The sequence below is a fragment of the Trachypithecus francoisi genome, unplaced genomic scaffold (genome assembly GCF_009764315.1).
Source record: "Trachypithecus francoisi isolate TF-2019V2 unplaced genomic scaffold, Tfra_2.0 Lachesis_group6, whole genome shotgun sequence".
Classification (NCBI taxonomy): domain Eukaryota; kingdom Metazoa; phylum Chordata; class Mammalia; order Primates; family Cercopithecidae; genus Trachypithecus; species Trachypithecus francoisi.
In genome coordinates this window covers 61,663,510-61,677,407 of record NW_022681471.1, presented here as the reverse complement: position 1 = coordinate 61,677,407, position 13,898 = coordinate 61,663,510, and the positions used below count along the sequence as shown (strand labels likewise).

Below are 13,898 nucleotides of genomic sequence, written 5' to 3'. Positions count from 1 at the left end.
AGAAGAAAGAAAGAAAGAAAAAGAAAGAAAGAAAAAAGACGAAAGCGAAAAAAGAAGAAAGAAAGAAAGACAGAAAAAGAAAGAAAGAAAGAGAGAAAAAGAAAGGAGAGAGAGAGAGAAAAAGAAAGAGAGAGAAAGAAAGAGAGAAAGGAAGAAAGAAAGACTGTACAGGAGCCATGGCTCGGGAAGCCTCAGTAAACTTACAATCATGGCAAAGAGTGAAGGGGAAGGAAGCATGTCCTCACATGGTGGCAGGAGAGAGAGGGAGAGGTGCTACACACTTTAGACAAACAGTAGTAGGAAGATCATGCTGAACCTTAGAACCCACCCTCATGATCAAATGTCCTCCCACAGGCTGCTCCTCCAACACTGGCAATTGCAATTTGACATGAGATTTCAGTGGGGACACAGAGCCAAACCATGGGATTTCGGTGGGGGACACAGAGCCAAACCATATCAATGAGTCAGTAGTATATTTCATTATTTTTTAAAGGATATGAGAATGAATTTTGGTGTTGTTTCATATTTTATTCTTTCCTTTACTTTTGCCTTTTTTTTGGGTAAAAATCTAGTGTCTCTTTTAGCTTTTCTCCCTTCTTTTGGGTGTAATACTGGGACTCATTTGTACAGTATCAGTCCTCCTGAGACTGTCAAGTATTGATTTAGTGACAGGTGTTTAGAATGATGTTGTCTAGCACATTTGATTTTGACAACTTAGTCTGATATTTTCTTTTCTGGAATCAGTCTTGCCAGTCATCTTTAGTTCAACAAACTTTCCTTGAAGTTATTTTATGTCAAGTATTATGTGACCACCACAGCACACATGTAGTAGAATTCTATGCTAGAGGTGAGTACCTCACTATCCAGAGGAGAAGGAAGACAACCTGAGTTTTTGGTGTGTATACTATCATAAAACATGAAAACTACAATATTTTAATGGATAGCACATTTTCTAAGTAATTTAAACCCTCAATTAACCAAAATTCAACTAATTTTAAACTTAGTGACCATGTTTTTATATACTCAACTTTCAGGAAAAAACACACAAAAAGGAAACTAGCTGACTATTTTAAGTAAAATATCATTATAACTGTGTATCACTTGCTTTCATGAAAGTATTCCAAATCATTAGGAATGATTAGGTGTCTTTTAGTATATCTGTTTCTAGAAATCTGTTTGTATTATATAGTTTTTCTCTACTAAGAATTTTTTAAGAAATCTCTTCTGGGGGCTTTTGTATATTCTTAGTAGTTGGAACTAATGTAGTCTAACTAAAATACACATGCATGTCTGCTTTATGATGTTAAACTTATCTTTTTTGTTTGTTTGTTTTTCATTTCAGGAAGCAGAAGTGCAAGCAAAGCAGCAAGCATGAACCTTAAGCACGGTGCTTTAAACATCCTGAAAAATGAGTCTCCATTGCTTTTTTAAAATTGCAGAATCAGCTTTGCTTCAAAAGAAATAGGCTTAATGTTGAAATAATAGATTAGTTGGTGTTTTCACATGCAAACATTCAAAACGAATATGAAATTAAAATTTGAACATTATGGTGAGGAGAATGGGATATTAACATAAAATTATATTAGTAAGCAGATATCATAGAAATAGTGTTGTTACCTGCCAAGGCATCCTGTGTATACCATTGATTTTACAAAGAAACACCTTTCCCCTTTTTTTTTGCCATTATTTATGCAACTTAAGTGTATCTGCATCTCTGCATTAAAAAGGAGAAAGAGAAATAACCTGTCTTTCATTCCTAAGTTGCCTCATTATTTTTTGTGAACAAGAATATGTACCTTTTTGATGCTGTATTATTGTGATTAAAAAGTACTTGCAGGTAATGTTTATGATATGTTAAACATTGTAATTTCCTATGGTAATTATAACATTCCCATTCTTTTGTAGATGAAACTTCTACGTATTGAACCACAGATTTTCCGAGCTTCTAAATGTAGCCTTTCATTGAACATTTCAGTGATCAGAATAGATATCTTTCTACCACACAAAAGCAATAGATTCATTCAGTAGACAATTTCCTTGTTTAACTACACAGCTATGATGGAATGATATATCCAGGTTCCTTCCCTCAGTGAATATGCATATGTATATCATGAAAGTGGATGCCAAGTAAGTTAAAACGGCATTCTCTAGCAAAGAGATTAGACTTTTAAATAACTCTTATAAAACCGGTTGAACAGGTTGGTGATCATTTCCAAGATTGGTTTCCCTGAGTTTTTGCTAAAACAAATCTTAGCAGTGCTGCCGTTTAAAACAACTCACAATCATAAATGCTACTATTCCTATGATATCTTACCTTTTAATTTCAGTTTAGCCATGTATTGTATGAGTGTATTAGTCTCAGCAGTGAGAATATTTTCTGTGCCTCTATTCCAGCAAAAAGTAGAAGTATCAAATAAAAGGGCAACTTTTAAAATATTAAGTCTGAAGACTTCTAAAAAGACAAGAAATATGGCCTAAATAACTGCACAGATTTATATAGTAAGTTTCATACTACTTTATTACCAAAAGCAAACACCTCTTACTTTAAACTACGTTATATAGATATCTATTGTATGCTGGTCTGTACTTTTGCCAAAATCAACACATAATGAAGAGATGGCTTTGTTTCATGAGATTCAAACTTGATGCTATGCTTTAAAAATAACTCATACTTAGAAAACATAACTTATGTGTTCTTGGAGTTTATATAATAGTAATTTTAGATGAGTAATATTTTTTTTAGAGGGTTGGGAATGCAAAAAGAGAAAATAATAGAAAGAAAACTATTTGAATTCAATTCCAGTTTTCGTTTTCTATATTTTTTTAGGACCTCACAAATACACGTGGGATCAAATGAACAATTTCATTGGGTTTACAAAAATATGGTATAAAGGCTCTAGAGAAAACAGGGTGCTTTGTAATACACTCCAGAAAATGCAAAAAAAAAAAAATTAGTCAATATTTTCTCCAAGCTTTATTAAATGTTTGCGATGATACTTGCAATATTTTATGGTGGTCATTTTAACTTTTATTTTAATGTCAAATAAGTCAACGCTGGCAAAATAGGCATTCTTTAAAAATAGATGTATTTTTTTTGCCATGTTTAATAACTTAAAATTACATAGTATATTTAAAGTAAAAAGTTGAATTGAGTCTTCCTAAAATGAAATATTTTATTTTGTCAGCTGAGAATATGTTTCGTATATACAAAATGCAAGTGAAATCTGAATATTAGGTGAATTTTATTTTAAAAAATCTTTCAAAATATTTGGCTGAAAATATAATTCTTTGCTACTTGTTATATTTCATCAGATTGTTTCTGTTTGTAAATCAGACTTGCTTATTTGTTATGTTCAATTATTGAGCTGGTTTGTTCTTGGGATATTTGACCCTCAGGAAAATTTTTCATTTTGACCAAACAATGCAAATTGGATGTCGATTGCATTGTTAAATGTCAACATTTCTTTGGGAATCTGAGTGTAGGGGTAAACAGAATTTTAAAACAGAAGTTGTTAATTACTTGCTTGGGAAAGTTTACAGAAAATTTTAGTGAAGTCAGAGTTTCATTGCATATATTCCATTCATTCAGCAAAAGGAAAAATGAGGATTCACATGGATTTTATTACCCAGTATGGATGCTGAAAAATATTGAAAGGTTGACATTGGTCTAATCTTTTACTGTAAAATGCGTATTTCTTTTCTTGGAAGAATTCCAACAAAATTGATTAAGAAACACTCACATTTGATTAATTTGAGCCTTCTAGTCTTCTGCTCCCATCCATCATTCTTCTCCTGTATCTATTATCACCTTCCTTTATTTAGCAAACAAAATTTTGAAATTCTTTGTAAACAGTACTATAATGTTACCATAATTCCTATTTTCACCAGATTGTCTTTTTAACATCTTTACTAAGATACAATTCACATACTGTAAACTTGCTCACTTAAAGTGTATAAGGCGGTGGCTTTTAGTATATTCACAGAATTGTGCAACCATCACTATAATTTAAGTTTGGAATGTTTCATCACCCAACAAGTAAACTCTACCCAATAGCAGTCACTCCCCATCCCCCACTCCCTCAGCACTATACAAACACCCACTTACTTTCCGTCTCTGTGGATTTACCTATTCTAGACATTTTGTATAACTAAAATCATACAATATGTGGTCTTTTGTGGTTTGTGTCTTCTAGTTACCACATTTTTGAGCTTCATCCATGTTGTAGCATGCATTAGTACTTCACATGTTTTATTGAATAGCATTCCATTGTATGGATAAAAAGCACATTGCGTGTGCCCATTAATCAGTTGATGGACATTTGAGTCGTTTTCACTTTTTGGCTATTATGCTTAATGCTGCTATGAACATCGGTGTACAAATTTGTTTGAACACCTGTTTTTGTGTCTTTTGGATATATATGTAGAAGAGTTACATGATTGTTCTGTATTTAACAATTTGAGTAACGTGAGACTTTTCCAAGTTGGCTTCACTATTTTACATTCCCACCAACAGTGTATGAGTATTGTTCTGATTTCCCCAATTTCTAGCCAATGCTTGTTGTTATTTATCCTTTTGATTACAGTCATGCTAATGGCTATAAAGTGGTTTCTCATTGTAGTTGTGACTTACATTTCTCTGTTGGCTAAATATGTTGAGCATCTCTTTATGTGATTATGGCCATTTGTGTATCTTCTTTGGAGAAATGTCTTTTCAGATCTGGTCCATCTTTATTGGGTTATTGTATTTTTATTGTTCAATTTTAACAGTTCCTTATAAATTCTGATTACAAGTCTGTTATGTTTTACCATTTTATGGGTTGTCTTTTTATTTTATTGAGGGTATGCTTTGAAGTATGTAAGTTAAAAATTTTGACAATTCATCATTTTTGTTGTTGTTGTTGTTGCTTATATTTTACTTTTACTGTCTTGTTTTTGCTAAGGACACATTGTCTCATCCAAGATCAAAAGATTTACTTCTCTGTTTTTCATTTAATAGTTTTACCTTGTGCACTTATGTCTGTGATCTATTTTGAGTTACTTTTGTGTATGATATGGGATAGAGATTTAGTTCATTCAGTTGTCGCAGCACCATTTGCTGAAATGACCACACTTTCGCCATTAAATTTTCCTGACAGCTTTGTCAAAAATAAGATAATCGTAAATATGTAGTTATATATTTGATACTTTAATATTTTAACAAATTATAATTGCAACTACAAATAGTGTGATGCCATTATGTATATATATATTACATATGTGTATATATGCACAGTGTGAAATGATTTAAAATCAAACTATTTATTATCCTTACTTTACGTATTCTACTGTTCAGATGCAGCTTTTTTACTGTTGACCCAATCACCCTATTCCCCCCACCCAGCCTCTGCTAACCCCATTGTTTTAGATTCCACATATAAGTGAGACCATGTTGTATTTGTAATACATATAAATATACACGCACATATACAATGGAAACTTATATAAGAAACACATAAAGAAACATATATAAAGGAACATATATAAAGAACATAAGAACATATATAAGAACATAAGAACATATATGTTCTTCACACACACACACACACATATATTATATTTTGTTTATCCATTCATCCATTGATGGACACTTACTTGATTCCATAGCTTGTCTATTATAAATCCTACTGTTGTAAAGGTATATTTCGGGGCATTCGGTTCTCTTTCTATGGTCTGTATTCAGTGTACTATATTTGTACCTTTGCCAGTTCCACACAGTTTTGATTTCTGTAGCTGTGTAGTGCATTTTGAAACTTGGAAGTGTGAGTCCTCCCATTTTTTCTTTCTTTTTAGATTCTTTTTTTTCTTTGGCATCCCTTGCATTCTGTATGACTCATAGGATCAGCATGTCAGTATCTGCAAAAACCCCAGCTGGGATTTTGATAGAGATTCTGTTGAATCTTTGGTTGAACATGGGAAGCAGTTGTCTTCTTTACAGTATAACTCTTTTAATTCATAAGCGTGGATGCCTTTCCATTTAATTGCATCTTTTTAAGTTGCTTTCAGCAATGCTTTTTAGTTTGCAGAGTTTATACTTCACCTTTTTTTGTTAAATTTATTTCTAAACATTTTATTCTTTTTGCTGCTATTATAAGTAGAATTGTTTTATTAATATTAGTTTAGGTTTCTTCATATCTATCCAGTGTCCATAAACGCACGTGATCACTGTATTTACATATGATGTTTGTATTTTCATTTTGTAACTTGCAACATTGTTGAATTGGTTTATTACTTCTCATAGGTTTTCTTGTGGATTCTTTAAGATATTTTATATATTAATACAAAATCCTGTCATCTGCAAAGGAAGAAACTTTTACTTCCTTTCTGATCTGGATACGTTGTATTTCTTGCCTCACTGGCCTGTTAGAACCTCGATTAAATGTGAAAGTAAGTTTCTAGAGCATAAATCCTTGTCTTGTTCCCAATTTATTTATTTACTCATGTCAATCTTTTGCCCGTAAGTGAAATATTAGTTTGACATATATGTTTTTCACATGTATTAAGTTGGTTTTTACCTAAAAGCTTTTTCTTTTTCTTTTTTTTCTTTTTTTACTTTAAAGTAGGTTCAGGAGCTACATGTGCTTTACACCCATTGTCACATGGGTAAAATGCATGTTACTGGGTTTGCTGAAGGAATTATTCTGTCACTCAGAGAGTGAGTATAGTACACAATAATTAGTTTTTTAACTATCAACCCACTTTCACATCCTCTCCTACTAGTCCTCAGTGTCTGTTGTTCTCAATTTTGTGTCCTTGTATACTCAGTGTTTAGCTCCCACTTATAAGTGAGAACATGTGGTATTTGGTTTTCTGTTCCCGTGTTTAGGTCACTTAGGATGATGGCCTCAAGCTGCATCCATGTTTCTGCAAAGGACATGATTTAATTATTTTTATGACTGTGTAGTATTCCAGGGTCTATGTGTACCACATTTTCCTTAAATCCAGGCCACTGTTGAAGGGCATCTAGGTTGATTTCCTTTCTTTGCTATTGTTAATATGTGTCTTCTTTGTAGAATGGTATATTTTTCTTTTAGATGTATATCCAGTATGCAATTGCTGGTTTGAATACTAGTTCTGTTTCAAGTTGTTTAAGAATCTCAAAATGGCTTTTCCACAGTGGCTGAACTAATTTACATTACACCAACTAATTTACAATTCCCACTAGCATTTCCTTTTCCACCACAAGCCTAGGAAGCATCTGTTATTTTTTGACTCTTTAATAATAGCCATATTAACTGGTGTGATGGTATCTCACTGTGGTTTTGATTTGCAGATCTTTGATGATTAGCGGTGTTGTGAATGTTTTCATATATTTAATAGCTGCTTTAAATAGTCTTCTTTTGGGAATTGTCTGCTCATGTCCTTTGACCATTTTGTAAATGGGGCTATTTGGTTTTTGCTTCTTGATTTGTTTCAGTTCCTTATAGATTCTAGATATTACACCTTTGTCAGATGCATAGTTAACAAATATTTTCTCCCATTTTGTATGTAGTCTGCTTACATTGTTGATAGTTTCTTTTGCTGTGCAGAAGCTCTTTAGTTTTGCCATTTTTGTTTTTGTTACAATTCCTTTTTGGGACTTAGTCGTAAAATCTTTGCCAAGGCCTATGTTGAGAAAAGTATTTCCTAGGTATTCATTTAGGGTTTTTAAGGTTGAGGTCTTATGCTTAAATCTTTAATCCACTTTGAGTTGATTTTTGTATGTGGTTAAAGAAAGGGGTCCAATTTTAATCTTCTGCATATAGTTATCCAGTTATCAAGCACAGTTTATTGTATAGAAGTCCTTTCCCCATTACTTGTCATTGTCACTTTTGTCAAATATCAGATGGTTGTAAGTGTACAGCTGTATATCTTGGTTCCCTCTCCTGTTCTATTGGTCCATGGATGTGTTTTTGTAACAGTATTATGCTGCTTTGGTTATATTAGCCTTGTAGTGTAGTTTCAAGTTGGTAAGTGTGATGCTTATGGCTTTGCTCTTTTTGCTTAGGACTGCTTTGACTATTCAGGCTCTTTTTTGGTTCTATGTAAATTTTGAAATTGCTTTCTATACTTCTGTGGAAAATGGCACTGGTAGTTTGATAAGATAGCATTGAATATATTGATAGCTTTTGGCAGTATGGCCACTTAAATGATATTAATTCTTCCCATACATGATCATGGAATATTTTTCCAATTGTTTGTGTTGTCCAGTTGTTTCTTTCAGCACTGTTTTGTAGTTCTCAATGTAGAGATCCTTCATGTTCTTGTTTGGATGTATTCCTAGATATTTTATTCTTTTTGTGGCTATTGAAAATGGGATTGCATATTGATCTGGTTCTCAACGTGAATGTTATTGTCATATAGAAACACTAATTAATTTTGTATCCCAAAACTCAACTGAAGTCATTTTTCAGTTCTAGGAGCCTTGTGACAGAGTCTTTAGCATTTTCTAACGATGGAATCAAATCATCTGCAAAGAGAGATAGTGTGACTTACTCTTTTTCTGTTTGGGTGCCTTTTTTTTTTCTCGCCTAATTGCTCTGGCTACAACTTTCAGTAGTGTGTTAAGCAGAGTGGTGAGAGTGGGTATCCTTGCATTGTGCCAGTTCTCCAAGGGAATGCTTCCAGCTTTTGCTCATTCAGCATGATGTTGACTGTGGGTTTTTCATAGATGACTGTAATTAGTTTGATGTATGTTCCTTCAGTGCCTAATTTGTTGAGGATTTTTAATATGAAGTGATTTGTATTTTATCAAAAGTCTTCTCTGCATCTATTGAGATGATTAAGTGGTTTTGTTTTTAATTCTGTTTGTGGTGGTGAATCGCATTTATTGATTTGCATATGTTGAATCAACCTTGCATACCAGTAGTGAAGCCTATTTAATCACGAGGTATTAACTTTTTGTTGTGGTGCTCAATTTGGTTTGCTACTATTTTGTTGAGGATTTTTATGTGTATGTTCATTAAGGGTATTGGCCTGAAGTATCCTTCTATTATTGTGTCTCTGCGAGGTTTTGGTATCTTAATGGTGCTGACTTCATAGAATGAGTTAGGGAGGTGCCCCTCCTCCTTGATTTTTTGGAATAATTTTAGTCAGATTGGTACTAGCTCTTCTTGGCACATTTGGTCAAATTCAGCTGTAAATCCATCTGATCTAGGGCTTTATTTTTTGCTTGGTAGGTGTTTTTTACTACTGATTCAATTTCAGAAGTTTTTATTGGTCTACTCAGGGTATCAAGTTTTTCATGGTTCAATGTTGGGGAGTGTGTTTTCCAGAAACAACTTCTAGGTTTTCTAATTTATGTGCATAGAGGTGTTTGTTATAATCTCTGATTTTTTTTCATATTTCTATGGGATTAGTTGTAATGTCACTTTTTTCCATTCTGATCAAATTTATTTTTATCTTCTCTATTTTTTTTCTTTGTTAATTGAACTAGCAGACTATCAATCTTGCATATTCTTTGAAAGAACAAACTTTTGGTTTTTTAGATCTTTGTATGAATTTTTGCATCTCAGTTTTATTTGGTTTTCCTCTGAGTTTGGTTATTTATTTTCCCCTGCTAGCTTTGGGGTTGGTTTGTTCTTGTTTTTCTAGTTCCTCCAGGTTTGATGGTAGGTTGTTACTTTGAGATCTTTCTAATTTTTTGACGTGTTTAGTGCTATAAACTTATCTCTTAACACTGCTTTAGCTCTGTTCCAACAATTCTAGTGTGTTGTGACTCTTTTTTCATTAGTTTCAAATAATTTATTGATTTCTCCATTAATTTTGTTTTTTACCCACAGTCATTTATAAGCACATTGTTTAATTCCATGTAATTGTTTGTTTTTGAGAGATCTTCTTAGTGTTGATTTCTATTATTGTTATACTTTGGTGTTAGAATGTGAGTGATATGGTTAGATTTTTTTTTTAATTTGTTGAGACTTGTTTTATGGTCAAGCATGTGATCAATCTTACAGCATGTACTGCATGCAGATGAGAAGAACGTGCATCCCATTCTTACTTGGTGGAGTATTCTGTAGATGTCTATTATATTCAGTTGTTCAAGCGTTGAGTTTAAATCCAAAATATCTTTATTAGTTTTCTGCTTTGATGGTCTGAAACATTGTCAGTGGGGTGTTGATGTCTTTTAATATCATTGTATCATAATCTACATCTCTTCATAAGTCTCTGTGTACCTGTTTTATGAATCGGAGTTTTCCGAATTTGGGTATATATATATTTAGAATAGTTAAGTTTTCTTGTTGAATTGAACCCTTTTTCATTATGTAACGACCCATTATGAAATGTCCCTCTTTCTCTCTAAATAACTTTTATTGTTAGTTTAAAATCTATCTTTTGTAATATAAGTATAGTCACTCATCTTATTGTTGTTTTTCATCCTTTCACTTTCACCAGTTTTATCTTTGAATTTAGAGTGTGTGTCATAGAAAGTATAAAATTGGATGTTGTTTTTTTGTGTTGTTATCTGTTTTAGATTGGATTGTTCAACCTGGTGACATTAATGTTATTATTGATATAGTTGGATTGACATCTCTGATTTTGCTTTTCGTTTTCTGTCTCATGTCATTTTTGTTTCTTCTCTACTGTCTTCTTTTAAGTTAATTGGATATATTTTTAGTGTAACCTTTTAATTCTGTTGATTATTTTAAAATTGTATTTTTAGTTATTTTCTTAGTGTTTCTGTCTAGGGCTTACAATACGCATTTTAATTTATCAAAATTTTCTTCAGATTCATATTAACTTAATTTCAGTGAAGTATGAAAGTTTACTCCTATAAACTCTGTCCCCTTTTAACCATTTTCATGCTATTAATTATACCTATGCATCTATATATATTAAAATCCATAGTACATTGTTTTAATTATAGCATTATATATTATGTCTTTTAAAGAGACTATGAGAAGAGAGCAGAACACAAATATAGGGATTTTATAATATGTATACTTTTGTTTACCCTTTTGGCTTTCCATTTATTTCTGTGGAATTGAGTTACCATCTTGTGTCATTTCCTTATGACAGTACTGCTCTACGCCCTTAGGGAAAACTTCCAGAAACTTTAACTTATGTTTTAAATAATTTTCATTGTTGAATTGTTTTGTTGTATCAAAGACTGCCATGTTCCTCACTCTTCCATTACAAGCTCAGCATGGTTGCCTTTTACAATAAAGTAAATCTTATTTTGTACACAAATTTAAAAGTTTTGACCTACAAAATCATTTAACTGACTGATATTTTAAAAATCTTTGAGCTTTTAATTTTGTTTACTACTCGAGTAATGTAGCGGAAGGGGCAGAGAGACAGTAACGGGCACATGTTTCTAGCACTTTCATTTTCCTTCTCCTACTTTTGAGTAAAGTACAATGGCTATAGAACTTATATAGAACACCTTTCTCTTCTCCATTTTTTAAAATCCAAGTCCCAATTGTGTTATCTTGAATGGCATCACGAAAGTTGTGCGCCCACTCTGGGCACTCTGCTAGGTACTCTGCATAGGTAATTTCACTTAATCTTCACAATAGCCCTGAAAAGTAAGTACGAGGGTTAATTTTATGTGCCAACTAGACTATGATGCCTAGTAGTTTGGTCAAACATCAGTCCAGATGTTCCTGTAAAGGTGTTCTTTAGATATGATTAACATTTAAATTAATAGACTTTGTAAAACAGATTACCCTACATAAAGGTGAGCAGACCCCATTCAATCATGTGAAAGCCTTAAGAGAAAAAGGTTGAGGCCCAGTGAGGAAGCAGCAACTCTGCTTCCAGACTGCTTACAGACTCAAGACTACAACATAAACTCTTTCTGGAATTTTCAGCTGATCAGCTTGCTCTGCAGATTTCGAACTTGCCAGCCTCCACAATTGTGTAAGCCAGTTGCCTAAAATGTATCTTTTAAATTAATTTCTTACATGAATCACTCTTTTCTTTCTCTCTTGCTGTATATATGTATATAGACTATATATAATACAGATAGAAATACATGCATATCTATATATATATCTACATAAATATATATCCTTTTTGATATGTAGACATTGAGCAATATACATAGATGCATAGATGTATGTCTTTATAGATGTATAGATATCTATGTGAACATAGATATGCATAGCACATATATGAAGATAGATATAGCTATCTCTTCTATATATCTATGCCCATAGATATATAGATATTGATATTTATATAGACAGAGATTTATATGTATATAGCTATTTACATTCTATCTGTTATCTGGAGAACCTTGTCTAATACTGTAGATTTTATTATCTCTACAGTTTTGATGAGAACTGAAATTATGCAACCTTCTCAGGGTTACACAGCTGGGAAATAGCAGTTCTCTAAATATTAATAACTCTAAAATCTATGTTTTTTGCCACTCACTGCCATCCTCTTAAAGTAAGGCTGAAAGGAACCATTTTTCCTGCCTCTCTCTACCCCTGAATTCTCTTTAGATGACCATATATAAAATAAATACATTCCTGAACACTGACTATAAAGTCAAATTTTGGGGCACAAACACTTTTTTTTACTAAATTTAAAAATTCCATCCTGGTCTTACTGAATGCTGCAGTTTCTGTGGCAGCAGAAAGTCTAAACTTTGAAATAGAATTTTGAGGCAAATACTACAAGCAAGTAAATTAGATAAACAAAGCAGAGAAGGTACATATTTTACCTCAACTATTTATCTTGTATAATTTTAATCTAGCTCTTTATTCACAAAGAATTTGATACTTGTGTTGGTTTTATCAGCTCCATCAGTAAAAATAAGTCAAATGAAGAATTGGACTGACAGTTTCTGGACTGGCTAAAGAGGTGAAGTCAGTTAAAATAATCAAACAGGTTTGTTTACGTTGATGATACTTGAACGAAATAGTGGATAGTTTTATTCCTTTCATTTTTTTTTTTTACTATATATATTGGAAATATATACAGATCACATGTGATATAAACTATTTCTAAGTGTTAGTAAAGTGTTAAGTGGAAGAATTGGGGAAGCGTGTGTTTATTAAATTTATAATAAGTAGCTTGGAGTGGAGGTGGGAAAAACACAAATTGGCATCTGGTTTAATGACTGACTCCTCAGCAAATGGGACATTGGTTAATGGCCAATGGACATTTCAACTCAATTCTACTTTTTTTGTTGTTTCCTACAATGTATCTGCCACCATGCTATGCTTTGGGAATATATAATTAAGGAAGAAGACATTCTGGGTCATCAAAAAACTCAGTCTTAAAATCAAATTCTCTACATTTTGTAACGTTTAAGCTGTAAAGTGCTACTGTCAATAGTGATTATAATTATTCACTGATTTCACCCATATTTTTAACTGTATACTATGTAGCAGGCACTTTGTTAGAGAATGAGAATACTATTATGAATAAAACATTATGTCTACTTTTAGAAACTGATTGCTATGGTTTGAATATGGTTTGTTTATTCCTACCAAAACTGATCTTGAAATTTAACCTCCAATGTGCGGTGTTGAGAAGTAGAGACTAGTGAGAGGTGTTTAGATCATGAGGGATGATCCATCATGAATGGCTTAGTGCGATTCTGACAGTAGTCAATGAGTTATCTCTCTGGTGAGACTGAATTATTTCTTATGGGAATGGATTAGTTTAGTTCTCATGGAAATGGGTTCATTACCTCAAAACTGGGTTGTTAATATAAGCCATAATATCCTTTGGGTTTTGCCTCTTTGTACGTGTCTATTTCCCCTTTGACCTTCTCTGCCATGTTATGACCACGTAGTATGAAATCCCTCAACAGAAGCCAAAGCCATGCCCTTGAACTTCCATCATGCAGAACTGTGAAGTAAATAAACCTGTTTTCATTATAAATTACTCAGCCTCAGGTATTCTGTTACGGCAATAATGAATTA

At 32.6% G+C, this 13,898-nt stretch overlaps 1 protein-coding gene across 1 annotated transcript in view; it reads left to right on the top strand.

The window, feature by feature from the left end:
• Window positions 1-2,685, top strand: part of SH3BGRL (SH3 domain binding glutamate rich protein like) — a 110,922-nt gene extending 108,237 nt beyond the window's left edge. The window contains exon 4 of the mRNA XM_033201707.1: window positions 1,343-2,685. Within this exon, the coding sequence (XP_033057598.1) occupies window positions 1,343-1,375 (33 nt within the window). The 3' untranslated portion in view covers window positions 1,376-2,685. The remainder of the gene's footprint in view (window positions 1-1,342) is intronic.
• Window positions 2,686-13,898: the final 11,213 nt, after the last annotated feature.